This window comes from Pelodiscus sinensis, chromosome 25, assembly GCF_049634645.1.
Source record: "Pelodiscus sinensis isolate JC-2024 chromosome 25, ASM4963464v1, whole genome shotgun sequence".
NCBI lineage: Eukaryota > Metazoa > Chordata > Testudines > Trionychidae > Pelodiscus > Pelodiscus sinensis.
In genome coordinates, this window is record NC_134735.1 from 8,051,149 (window position 1) to 8,063,577 (window position 12,429).

Consider the following 12,429-nt stretch of genomic DNA (forward strand, 5'->3'; position numbering starts at 1 on the left):
AGGACCTAGCATTAAGGTGCAGAGCTGTTCTGCTGACTCACCCTGGCAATCAGACCAGGTGGGTCCTATTAGCTTCATTCCCAGATTAAGCCCTGGACAGCAGAGGGACTGAGCCATAGGAGGCTAGTAGGAAGTTGGGATCACATCAGAGGAACACCCTACAAGGGGGACAGTTTGGCCCTTCACCAATGTGCATCCATGAGATGGGATAGAATGGGGGTGGGAAAGCCACTTGCTTTCAGGACCCCTAAATGACTGGGTGGAAAGACTGGTAAACTCCGCCTTGTAGCAACAGCACTCAACGTGCCCCGTGGGATTGCTAAATGAAATGTTTAATGTACCTATCGAGTGGTAACAGGCTCCAGGGGAGAAATGAGCTGGTTATTATTAGTCTGAAAGATGCTAGCTTTGGGACTCTCCGCTGTTTGAGCAGCCCTGCCTTCCAGCATTAATGCACTCCTTGGCTGCTCTCGCCGCTGTGTAATGCCATAGGTCGGACTTGCCGGACGGGCGTGCCTGTTCTCCCCAGAAATCAGCATGAAGCTCGGATACCTCTTTTCAGACAGCAAGGCAGGAGAAATGTCTTCTGTGCTCTGTGTAACAGGGCAGCTGCCCTGTACTGGCCCCTTAAGAGCCAAACCCCAGCCTGGAGCAGGCCCGGGGAGTTCAGCCCAGCTGGGCGGCGTTGGCCAATTAAGGCCCAGCTGGGAGCTATAAAAGGGAAGGGCTGCTTCAGCCAAGGCAGTGTGAGCCTGGCTGCAGAGGGAGCAGGATGCTCTCTGGAGCTAGGGCAGGGCTAGAGAGTCAGGCTGGGCCAGGACGCTTGGACAGCCAGCCTGCTAGGCCTGCTGGAGAGACACCAAACCCCCGGAAGGGGGGCTCAGAGCGAGTGACTTGGGCACTGCCGGAGGGCAGTGTGGCGAAGAGAGCAACGCGACCGGAAGGTTCCAGAGGGGAAACGCCACGTGAGCGGAGGCCTGATTCCGGGGACAGACGACGGACCCCCGCTACGGTGGTGAGTGACCCCCTCACACTCTGCCCCAGAGCAGCGTGGTGCAGTGGCCCCCTCTGAAATCAATTCAGCTGGGGAGATGCTGCAGTAGCTCGCCATGGGGGGGATGTTTGAATCCATGGAGTAGCTTGCATGGGCTGTGGTGTAGCTTGCTTCGGAAGGACTACGGCTTCCGTGTCTCAAGGGGAAATGAGTGTCATACACACTAGAGGCCCATCTGCAGTCATATCCGAACTAGATGAAAGGGCCACCAATCTGGGAGGCGGCTTCCTCCCCTCCTAACTGAAAGCAAAGTCAGGGTCTGGTTGTGCCAGGACAATGGGATGTGCCTGGTATGGGACTGTGTCTCAGAAAACCATACAGAAAAGAGACAGAATCACCAAGCAGGTGACAGGGACGACTGGGGGCACGCCCCCCACATCTGGGACCAGGGATGTTAGCTATCGGTTAATTGAATAGTCGATTAACCTCATGAATTCTTATCGGTTGTTCGACTAGTCTATAGTCCCCAGGGGTGAGGCCGGCAGCCAGTGCGCTCTGGCCCCACTCCCAAGGAGCCCCCTGCCATGCCATGCCATGCTGCTGCCACTGTATCACAGGCAGCAGTGTGGGATGCCAGGCGGGAGCTGGTCTGTGAAGGGAACCAGTTTAAAAACCAGCTCCCCTCACGGACCGGCTGCCTCACGCTGCTGCCTCTGATCTAGAGGCAGCAGCGCAGGGTGGCAGCAGCCCCTGACCGGGCTGAAGGTAGAAGGTGCTGAGGGCCTATTGCGGGACATCAGGAACTTTCACCATCCTCAAGACTTTGACTTGCAGCTCAGGTGGACTACGGGGTTCTCGGGGCTTTTCAGCTTTAGCCACTGGCTTGCCTGTGCCCCACTTAGGTAGCTGTGGGTTGCTGAGAGATGGCTTCCGGGCCTTCTCAGTCCTGTTACCAGAAAGCACATCCTGGCTGATGGTCTCTGATGGGAGGCTAACGACCACCTGGGAAACCAAGACCAAACTCTTCCCCACGAGAGGTGGTGTGCCAGGCCGGGGGAGCTGTGTGGGGAAAGCCTGCTCATGCCACCTCTGTAGAATCCCTGTCGTCTCACCCCTTCCAAATCCCTGATTTTTGAACCCCTCACTCCTGTCCCAGTTTGCTCATTCGGAAGTGCTTGAGCACTGGGCGGGGAGGTGGGACCTTCAGCTGTTCCCAGAACTCAGTGCTAACCCCCGGCGCTTTGGCCTAGATGGTACATTAACATAAGAACATAAAATGGCCATACTGGGGCAGACCAAAGGTCCATCTAGCCCAGTAGCCTGTCTACCGACAGCGGCCAACACTAGGTACCCTGGAGGGGATGGACCAAAGACAATGACCCAGCCATTTGTCTCGTGCCATCCATCTCCAGCCATCCACAAACAGAGGCCAGGGACACCATTTCTATCCCCTGGCTAATAGCCTTTTATGGACCTAACCTCCATGAATTGATCTCACTTCTCTTTAAACTCTGTTATAGTCCTAGCCTTCACAGCCTCCTCTGGCAAGGAGTTCCACAGGTTGACTACGCGCTGTGTGACAAAGAATTCTTTTATTAGAAAAGAATCATTATGGTCCAGGATGGAAGTGCTGCCTCCGGACAGGAGCTGGGCTCTCCCGGTCCCTTCCAGCTCTGGGATTCAGTGAACAAGCGGAGCTAGCCCGTTCCACTGCCCCAGTCTGAACACACAAGTAATGGAGAAAGCCGTTGCCCCAGCCTCTCGGGGAATCCATCCCATTGAACAAACAATCCAGGAAGTTTCTCCAAGCTACCAATTCCACCCCAGCTCGGTGCGAGAGAGCCATTTCCGAGAGGAGATGCCCTGGAGAGCATGCGTTATCTCAGCCCCCCGCCTGCATTTCGCTTATGCCCCTCAGTGCCAGGTAGAGACCAGGACCAGGACTAGTGAGTCTGGGTGCCCACCTGAGATGCTCTCAAGAGACATGATTTTCAAAGGATGGGGGCTTTCTGAAGGTAAGTCTCCCCCTTCAGGGTGCCCCCAACCAGTGCTCCCTCCCTAAAAACATTGTGGCCGGGAGGTATACTTGTTGGCGAATCATTTACGTTTGTGACAAAGCAACGAGGCGAGTAACTTTGCCTCTGCTTGTAACCCCTGGCTAGACACACAGCCCATCTGGCTGGCGCGAGACAGATCGCTGTCTCCCTGCCCTTCCGTGCAGTTACATTTTAGCAGCTATGAATGGCGACCAGGCAGCAGGAGCAGGGCTGGAATTCCCAGATGTTCCCTCGGGTGCTTCATGTTTATCCCCAGACTTTCCCTGAGCATTCCAAGGTTTCACATTTACCAGGGACCAATCATTCCTCTTTCTTTTTTTGGCCCAGGAATTTCTCTCCACGCTTTGAAGATCCGAGAGCTGACGAAGAGCGCTGGCCTGCCAGGATTCTGTCGAGCAGGCCTCGGAGAGAGCTTGGCAGGGCAGGTCTGCTCTGCAATTGATGTGAGTTTTACAGGGCTCTGGCAGGAAACATCATCATGGGAGTTTTCAAGGGACGCATTGCGGGGAGGCAGCGTAGCTCCTGGTGTGTCTGAGGGGCTTGAAATCCAAAGTAGGATGATAGAGGAGGCGTCGATTACAAAACCAGCAGCCCTCTGCTGTCTGAGGGCATCCAAGGCAAACTGGGGGTAAAGCCCTGTGAGGATGTCTTCTCTCCTCACACCTTGTAAATGTCCCCTCCTGAAAAAGCTCTGCAGATGGACTTGGAGCTGCTTCTCTCTGTCTGCTTCCACCCAGAGCAGCAGGGCTATTTGTTAACCAGCTGTGGCCGAGTGGGGATTGCGTTCACTCTGTGCGCTTTATGTTGTATGTGATTCCTACTGTCCTGTGCTGTTGTGTAGTAACGCTGTGCGTGTGCCTCAGTTTCCCTGGGCACTGCACTGGTGCCCAGCTGGGGATGGGAGTTTTGGGTGAGACGCTGAGGGAGGGAAGGCTGCCCAGCCCAGCATGTACATGATGGTTCAGGCTTTTCTTGTAACCTGAGCCTATGTGGGAGATTGTCAGGTGACACCTTTTTGCCTGGGAAACTAGAAGGAGGAGGCAGGGCTGTCTGCAAGGCGTGTGTGTGTGTGTGTGTGTGTGTGTGTGTGTGTGTGTGTATCAATTGGGTTAGGATGCAAGGAGTCTAGCTGGGCCCCCCTATCTCCAAGATGAATTGCACTGTCTACTCCTGTTTCCTGTGTTAACAACAAGACTGTGCTTCTCTGTGAACCAATAGACCTTCCGCTTTCCCTGCTGGCTGAGAGTCACGTCTGGCTGCCGATGGGGTTCCACACACCCCGTAACACCAGCTTCAGGGTTCCCTGTCAGCTGAGTTCTAGGGCAGCCACCCTGGAACGATTCAAGTTGCCCAGCTGACAGCAGAGTGCCCACAGCTGGCAGCAGATATTTCTATTGGTGGTGCACATCTGCACATGTCTAGGTGCACGTAGCAAAATTTATTCAGCACTTGTATGGAAAAAAATTAGAGGCGCCTCTGACCAGCTTCCTTCCATAATGTCAGTAATAATACTTCATACTCACATTGCATCTTTCCAGTAAGGAGCCGTAAAGAGATGCCTAAGTTATCATCCCTGTCCCACGGAAAGAAAACCAGAGGCTCAGAGGGAAGGGATGTGGCCAAAGTCACACAAAGTCCATGGCAGAACTGCTCCACGTGGCTTGTGAGCTCTGCCTAGCGCACGCAGGGGAGACGGCAGTCTTGTCAGCCCCCTGGGCAAGGTCAGGGGGACACTCCTGGAAGGGGCGGAGCCTCAGGTAGAAGAGGCGGAGCTGGGGGCTGCCAGGAATGTGCTGCATGGCACTCCAGCAGCGATTTAAAGGGCCCAGGGCTCCAGGCACTACTGCTGCAGTAATGGTCATGGCAATGAGGAGCCGTGGGCCCGTTTCAATCGCCAGGCCCAGGGGCAGTTGCCTTCTTTGCCCCCTCCCCCCTGTCAGTGGGCGTGAGCGCATGGCTTTACCACAACAAATGTTTCCCAACCCAGTTCCATCTCCCTCGGGGCTAAGGGGCTAATGCCTTCAAAACGCCACAGGAGGCGTGAGAGCCACATTCATTGACCCCACTTGATCCCATAACCACGGTGCTAAGTGTGCCCGTTCCTGCCGTGGACCCCCGTTCAGCTAAGCCTGCATGCACAAACTGTCCACTTAGCACTGGGCTGAAGCTGTTGGGAGCTGGGACAGGCTGAGGGGTGTTGCTGCAGCAGGGTGCTCCTAGGTTAGCTGGGGAACACCGAAGCGACAAGCCCAGTCTGCCTTCCACAGGCTGCACAGCCATGTCCCACTCCAGCTGTGGAAGATCCATGGGGCTAGGTGACGGGAACATGTTGGCTTTGACCTAGGAAGGAGGGTGCACTGAAGAGACCTCAGTAGGCTCCAAGCTTCGTGTTTGCAGTATCTTCCTGCTGGGTTTCTTGCAATGGAAACCTAAACTTCCTTCCCAGAGGGCTCACGGCATATTGCTGGCTATAAAACACCCACCCGCACACATTACACACACACACACATGCACAGAGCGAGGTGGAGAAACACAGTGATTTGGGTGTTATTTCACCAATGCCTGGTGCAATCTGAGAAACTGGGTCTGAAGATATATGGACCCTCTAGGAAATCATAGGTTATGTCTTTAATCAAGATGAAATTCATCATAATTATGGTAGCTTTCCAAAGGCTCAGTTTGGCTGACTGAGCCAGAAGGAATAAAATGCACATTGGCTGCACATGACATAATTCCTCCAAACAGACGTCCCCTGTTTCTTTTTCCAGATCTGGGGCTCGTATTTTATCCTACCGTAATGGGATATATCTCTAGATCTCCTATTACCCAGCCTAGCCCTCCTGCCCTGGACTGTCAGTAACCCCTGCTGGAAGCTGAGAATGCTCACAAAGCCTTTTAGGGAAAAACCCATTGATGTATTGAGAGTCAGAAGCCTCGATCTCTACTCCCAGCTCTGCCACAGATTCTCTGTGACCATGGGCAAGTCACTTCCTCTCATCTGCGAAATGGGGCTATTGATACTGACTTTCCTACCCTCCATTCAGTTATGTCAGGACAATGAGAAAATTAGGTGCAAGCCAAACAGGGTTTACATCCACCACAAAAGCAAACCAGAGCGGTGGTGCAGGGAGGCTGTGTACCTGGAGCAAGCAGGGGGTCTGGGCGGCGCTCTCCCTAATTGCACGCTTACAGCTGTTGACAAAATTCTCAGAACATTTCCAATAAAAAGGGACTTTTTTGTGTGTGCAAGAACTGTTGCATTCACAGTTTCACACACCCACATACATGCGCACACACACGTGTGCGCACCCACCCACACACCATTTTTAGCCACCTCCAGTGCATGTGGTGTATAAAGAATCTACAGAGAATGTTCTAGGTCTTATCTGTTTGTTAGGCACAGCTTGCCAATTTGTGGGGCCCCACTGGCTTTAGGTGGACACCTCAAATCTGGAGCCCAGAATATCTGGCTGGACAGATGTGCAAAGGGAGGGATTCTCCTTCCAGGCTGTGCCCCGTGAGTGGAGGAGCTTGTACCAGCCCATGGCATTGCTTTAATCTGCTCTAATGCTGGCTTCTCCCCCTTGTTTTTCTAGTCCCATGTGTGTACTTCGTTTTCGCTATTATCCCATTTTCAAACAGCTGAGGAGTCTGGCGTGGGAGGGGTGTTTGGGGGATGTGATCACTCAATTTGTCTTTCTGGGTGTTCGTTATGACTTTTCCTGATGGCAGAAACCTCTGGCTTTGGCTTAGTCAAAGTTTGCAGCATGCATCCGCCTCTCTGAGTGCTCCCCGCCCTTTCATACCCACAACCTTTCAGAAAGCAGATTTTAAAGTCTAGGGGGTAGGGAGTTTTGTCTTGGGACAGGGACAACCTATTATCAAGGTATCTGGGTGACCTGGCGGCATGTGTCTGAACTCGTCTCCACGAACATTTCGCTCGCAGTGAGCTGGCACGTAAACCTACCTGGTGGCAGTAAACCTAACTGGCCACGGAGCTGCTGCTGCTCACTGCAAGTTCCCATTTCTGAAGGGCAAAGCCCTCAACGGAACTAGTGTGTGAAGACAGGGTCTGCATGGCCAACTCATGCATGGGAGGAGGAGGAGGAGAGAGTCGCAACCCAGCTTGCCACAAGCTAAAGAGTTTGTGTAGACAGGCCCTGCCTTCTGTTGGACACAATCAGCCCTGTTCGTTTGTATCATAGGCCCTGTACTGCAAATAAGTTGTAGAGATTCTCCTTTGGCTCTAGTGGCTCACGACTGGATCACGGCAGATGCAAAGGGATAGGTTGCTGAGCAAAGACCTGCTCTGTTTGTGCAAGGGCCAGCTTGTGATGCGTCCAGATTTGCTCATTTGACCTTTAAAAGTTTTAATTTCCATATAGTCAAACTTGCAGGCTGCCTGAATATCCCCGATTCTTCCAAAGATCAATGGGAGAGACTGGCTCTGATTCCCACAATACCAGCCTGAAAGCCCCACTAGCTAAGACTCTCCCCTGCACACCTTCTTCCCTGGGGTGAGGAAGAGAAAAGGAACAGGTGGCAGATGTGAGACCTGTTGTTCAGTGCACAACTGGAAGGTGCTCAGCTGCTCTGGAGACAAGTGGTACAAGATCCCGTACAGAACCGCAGTGTGTTGCTTCCATTGCAAGAGACCAGTAGCTGCCTGCGATGTGTAATTCCTGCATCCCTCTGTGCGCTGATATCTCTGCGCATCAGTGCTGAGCAACAAGAGATCGCAGCCGAAACTCAGCAGCACTCCTCAGAGCAACCTGCCTCCACTGCCCTGGGTGATTTTGCCTAGGCTGGGCGGGGGCGTCTAGCTTTGCCAGAGCTCTCCTGGAGAGGAGTGTCCTGGGATTCCCTGTTAGGGACAAGGTGGTGCTTACTGGTATGTGCAACAGGCAGCTGCGTGGGACACCTGAAAATCTGGGGCCCCCCTGGGTCTTAATGTCCTCCCACCTGCCTCTTCCTGTTCCTGTGCTATGGCTCTGCTTCCTCCGGAGAGGAGCTGGTTAACTTACCAGTGACAAAGCCTGCCAGAGCAATTAGCAGAACCTGGGAAAGAGATGTTCAGGTGGTAATGAGGCCATTTAACAGGCATTTGCCAACCCCAGGTACATACTGGCAGTTTCTGAATTCATTGTTAGTCAACAGGGCCAGAGTAGGGTTGCCAGATGGTTTCAGAAAAAATACCAAACAACAAAAACACAGCGGGGAAAAGTTTGTTGAGCAGAAAAAACAAAACAAAACACTGAGGCTATATCTAGACTGGCATGATTTTCCACAAATGCTTTTAACGGAAAAGTTTTCCGTTAAAAGCATTTGCGGAAAAGAGCGTCTAGATTGGCACAGACGCTTTTCTGCAAAAGCACTTTTTGCGGAAAAGCATCCGTGCCAATCTAGATGCGGTTTTGCGCAAGAAAGCCCCAAACGCCATTTTCGTGATTGGGGCTTTTTTGCGCAAAACAAATCTGAGCCGTCTACACTGGACTTTTGCCCAAACGGGAGCAGCATAATATTTCCGCAAGAAGCACTGATTTCTTATACCAGATCATCAGTGTTCTTGCAGAAATTCAAGTGGCCAGTGTAAACAGCTGGCAAGTTTTTCCGCAAAAGCACTTGCTTTTGCGGAAAAACTTGCCAGTCTAGACACAGCCTGAGAGTTGTTAGGGAAAAAAAAAAAAACAACAGAAAACCCCACTGTGTCCCCTTTAAAAACCATGTGGTGTCTGGTATTTTAGGTGTCTGGTATTTTCTGAATTTTTTTTTATCAGACAGGAGGCAAAAATACCGAACAGTCCGGTTCAGTACTGGACACCTGGCAACCTTAGGCCTGAGTTTAAAATGTGCTTTAAAAATATGTAATTGGTGTGCTGCTGAAGATGATAAAATCGCATCTTTAAAAAAGCTGTTGCCCCTCTCCCCCTGGTTGCCATAGGGGCACCAGTTTCATAGGACTGCGTACGGCCCCATGCATTTTAAGAATGGCCCTGGTCAGGGAGATGCAAATATGGAGCCTGCTCCAGCAGCTTCCAACAACTTCATCCTGCAGCTCCCTGCTGCCAGAACCAAGCGGTAATCCCAGCCAGCTGGGTCTGTGACCCTTGAAACGGACCCAAGAGCAGAGCCTCCCAGCTGGGAAAGGAAATGCTCATGCATGGCTTGGAGGTCCTCAGAAAGGTGTGAGTGTGAGATGGCCCTTTCATCAGATCCTTCTGTCTTTCCCCGGTGGAGCCACGCTGATGCTGAGCAGGGGCCGCGGGCTGGAGCTGAAAGCTGCAGCCGAGTCCAGTTTCCAGACGGACTCACTGCTTCCACTGGCCGGCGTTGTGGGGCTGAGCTGTTGCGATCGAAAACGCTGCCACGTGGTGTAAACAAGGATTTAGCAGCAATTTGCAACAAGCTGTTGCCAGGTACCAGCAGCGGGTGGGGATCGCAAGGGGCCTCGTCCCAGCCAGGGCCTCTCAGGAAATGCAGGGAGGCATTAGACCAAGGAAGATGCTTTCAAAGAAGGCAGGAGCAGCCCATGCAGCTGTTCCACGGGCACAGCGTTTGCACACTCGCAACAGACATGCAGACGAGGAGTTTGTGTGCACCATCACCCATGGGGTGCAGGCCCCGGGATTACAAGTGCTCCCATCTCTCTGGCATTGTCACGTGATGCTGGTGATTCGGAAGCAGCGAACTCGCTCAGGGTAAAGTGGTATGGGTGTTGTGAACCCTTCAGTCGGGGTTTGACCCAGAGCTGAGTACCCCACGCCCTGGGGACATTTTGGTTCTCTAGCAGCCGTGCCTTCAAAGGGGTCTGTTGCATTCAGACTGGAACCTCGTCTCCGGGCGACCTGGCTGGCCATTCAGGGCTCATCCTTAGGCACATGTGTCTGAGCCCTTCTAAGCGCAGCACGACACGTGATGAAATGCAGAGAGAACCGAGTGTTTATCCTCTGAAAGCAGCTGGCTTTGAAGGCCTGTCTGCTCCCGTGTGGTCGTGAACATGTGTTTGTGGAAGGCTTTTGTGGGGAGCCTGGGGGCCCATAACTCAGCCGCATGCACGCAGAGTTTGCAAGCAAACAGCCGCCCAGCACAATCTGGGGGCCTCCTCATGAGCAGGGCTGCTGGAGCGCACTAAGGCTCCGTCTACGCTGCGGCAGTTTTTCGGAAGAGGAAATGCAAATGGAGCGCTCATTTGCAAATCTCGTGCTCCCATTTGCATATTCGCTTCCGATCCTTTTTGCGCTAAAAAGCCCAGTGTAGACGGGGCCATTGGTTAGAAAAACCCCGTTTTGCGAAAGAGCCTGTAAACCTCATTTTTTGAGCAATAAGGGTTCTTGCACAAAACGGGGTTTTTCCAACCAATGGCCCCGTCTACACTGGGCTTTTTAGCGCAAAAAACCTCTTCTGCAAAAAGGAAGCGAATATGCAAATGAGAGCGTAAGATTTGCAAATGAGCGCTCCATTTTCATTTCCTCTTCTGAAAAACTGCCGCAGTGTAAACGTAGCCTAAGGTGCCTAGGCAAGACCCCAGCAGCACAGAGTAGCTGGGCTGCTCTGTCCATTTCATACTAAATGCTGCTTTCCCGGGGGATGCAGGGAGTTGCCCACATCCTAAATCAGGAAAATAGGCTTCCGGCCCCTAAAATCTCTCATTTTTGGTATAGTCTGATGTGAAGGCCCTTAAACCCTGCGGCAGTTCTGACCCGTGACTGGCACCAGTAGCCCGTCTAGAATCAGCCAGGCAAACTCCCAGTCCCAAACTCCCTCCTCCACGTCTGCCTGCTCCTGCCCATGTAGCGATGCTGGTGCTTGGTCAGGGCTCTTATTTTGCTGTGGAGGATTGCTCATGGGGCATCTGCCGGCAGGCCAGACTGGATGCACCGCTGAGGTGGGGGTCTTACACATGTGGCTGGTTTGGCTTGGAAATGGGGAGAATTCTTGAGTTCTTGTCTGCCTGCGCCTAGGGAGCAGGGGAATCCAGGCCAGCAGCTGCTCTGGGCTCTTTCTTTGGAAATTGCACATTGTTTCTCCAAACCCCACTGACACCCCGCCAAGGAACTCCCCCGTGACAAGGCAACACCTTGGTGCAATCAAACCCTTATTGTGCTTCAGCTGGTATGAAGCACGGCGCTCTGGGGTGGATTCTCGTTCGCATGCAATAGACTCTCCAGCTTGTTTCTCCCCTGCATGCTCGGTAAGGCACGGGGAGGCGTGCCTTGAAACATCCAGCAGGGGGTGGGGGAGTCTTGTGCATAAAGCCCTACAAATCCACACATACCCTCTTTACATCAGTGGGTAGCTGCAGCCACAGATATGGGTGCAGGTATCTGCAGCTCATTTTTGCAGATGCAGGGGGTAGGTGCCAATTGTGTATTTGCACAGGGCTCTACTTGTGTGGGGATGGCCCGGGGTGGAGGCTGCAAGCCTTGTGGCTGCGTCTAGATTGGCATGATTTTCCGGAAATGCTTTTAACGGAAAATTTTTCCATTAAAAACGTTTTCAGAACAGAGCGTCTAGATTGGCACGGACGCTTTTCCGCAAAAAAGCCCCGATTGCCATTTTCGCGATCGGAGCTTTTTTGCGGAAAACAAATCTGAGCTGTCTACACTGGCCCTTTTGCGCAAAAGCTTTGCGCAAAAGGGACTTTTGCCTGAACGGGAGCAGAATTGTATTTCCGCTAGAAGCACTGATTTCTTACAGTAAGAAGTCAGTGATTTTGCAGAAATTCAAGCAGCCCGTGTAGACAGCTGGCAAGTTTTTCCGGAAAAGCAGCTGATTTTGTGTGTGTGAGAGATCGGGGTGGGGGCACTGGAATGAGAGTGTGGCGTAAGCAAGCTGCATTGCAGGTGGCCGATGGAATGCGTGTGCACACATCACACCTGTGTTGTGCGGAGGGTTAGCGTGTGCCTGACAAGTGCTTGGGAGGGCTGCAATGGGGCTACACTGACACACAGAGGAGGCCCCTGCTTGACTTCTGTCTCTCCCGCGCTCTTTCGCACACTGGCTCTAGGCTGTCGGACGTGACCTCCCTCGCCTTCTCCTGGGCTTTCTCGGCAGCAGCTGGGACTTTCCAGCACAGAATCTGTTCTCGGCAGCGAGGCCCCGGAAGGAGCTGCATTGCTGGTGGCGGGAAGCGTGGAACAGGGGCTGCTGGCTGACCACCGTTTGCACATCACCAGTGGTTTGTGTTGGCTCACGGCAAGCATGTTTGGCATGTTCAGGCTACTCATCACTTGTTCGCTGGCTGGCTGGGGCCGTCTGGGCCTCCCGGGGGGGGAGGAAGCTCCAGGAGTCGGACCGGAGAAAGTTCGATGATTGGCCAGCCCGAGGCAGAAGAGCTCTGTGAATGAATGAATGAATGCTACGGAACTGTACACCAGG

At 53.0% G+C, this 12,429-nt stretch overlaps 1 protein-coding gene across 1 annotated transcript in view; it reads left to right on the forward strand.

Annotated features, from left to right (window-relative positions):
* The window catches only part of LOC102460867 (angiopoietin-2-like), a 47,276-nt gene that overhangs the window by 974 nt on the left and 33,873 nt on the right, over positions 1-12,429 (forward strand). Inside the window, exon 2 of the mRNA XM_075908604.1 lies at positions 3,379-3,494. Coding sequence (XP_075764719.1) covers positions 3,379-3,494 — 116 coding nt within the window. The remainder of the gene's footprint in view (positions 1-3,378; positions 3,495-12,429) is intronic.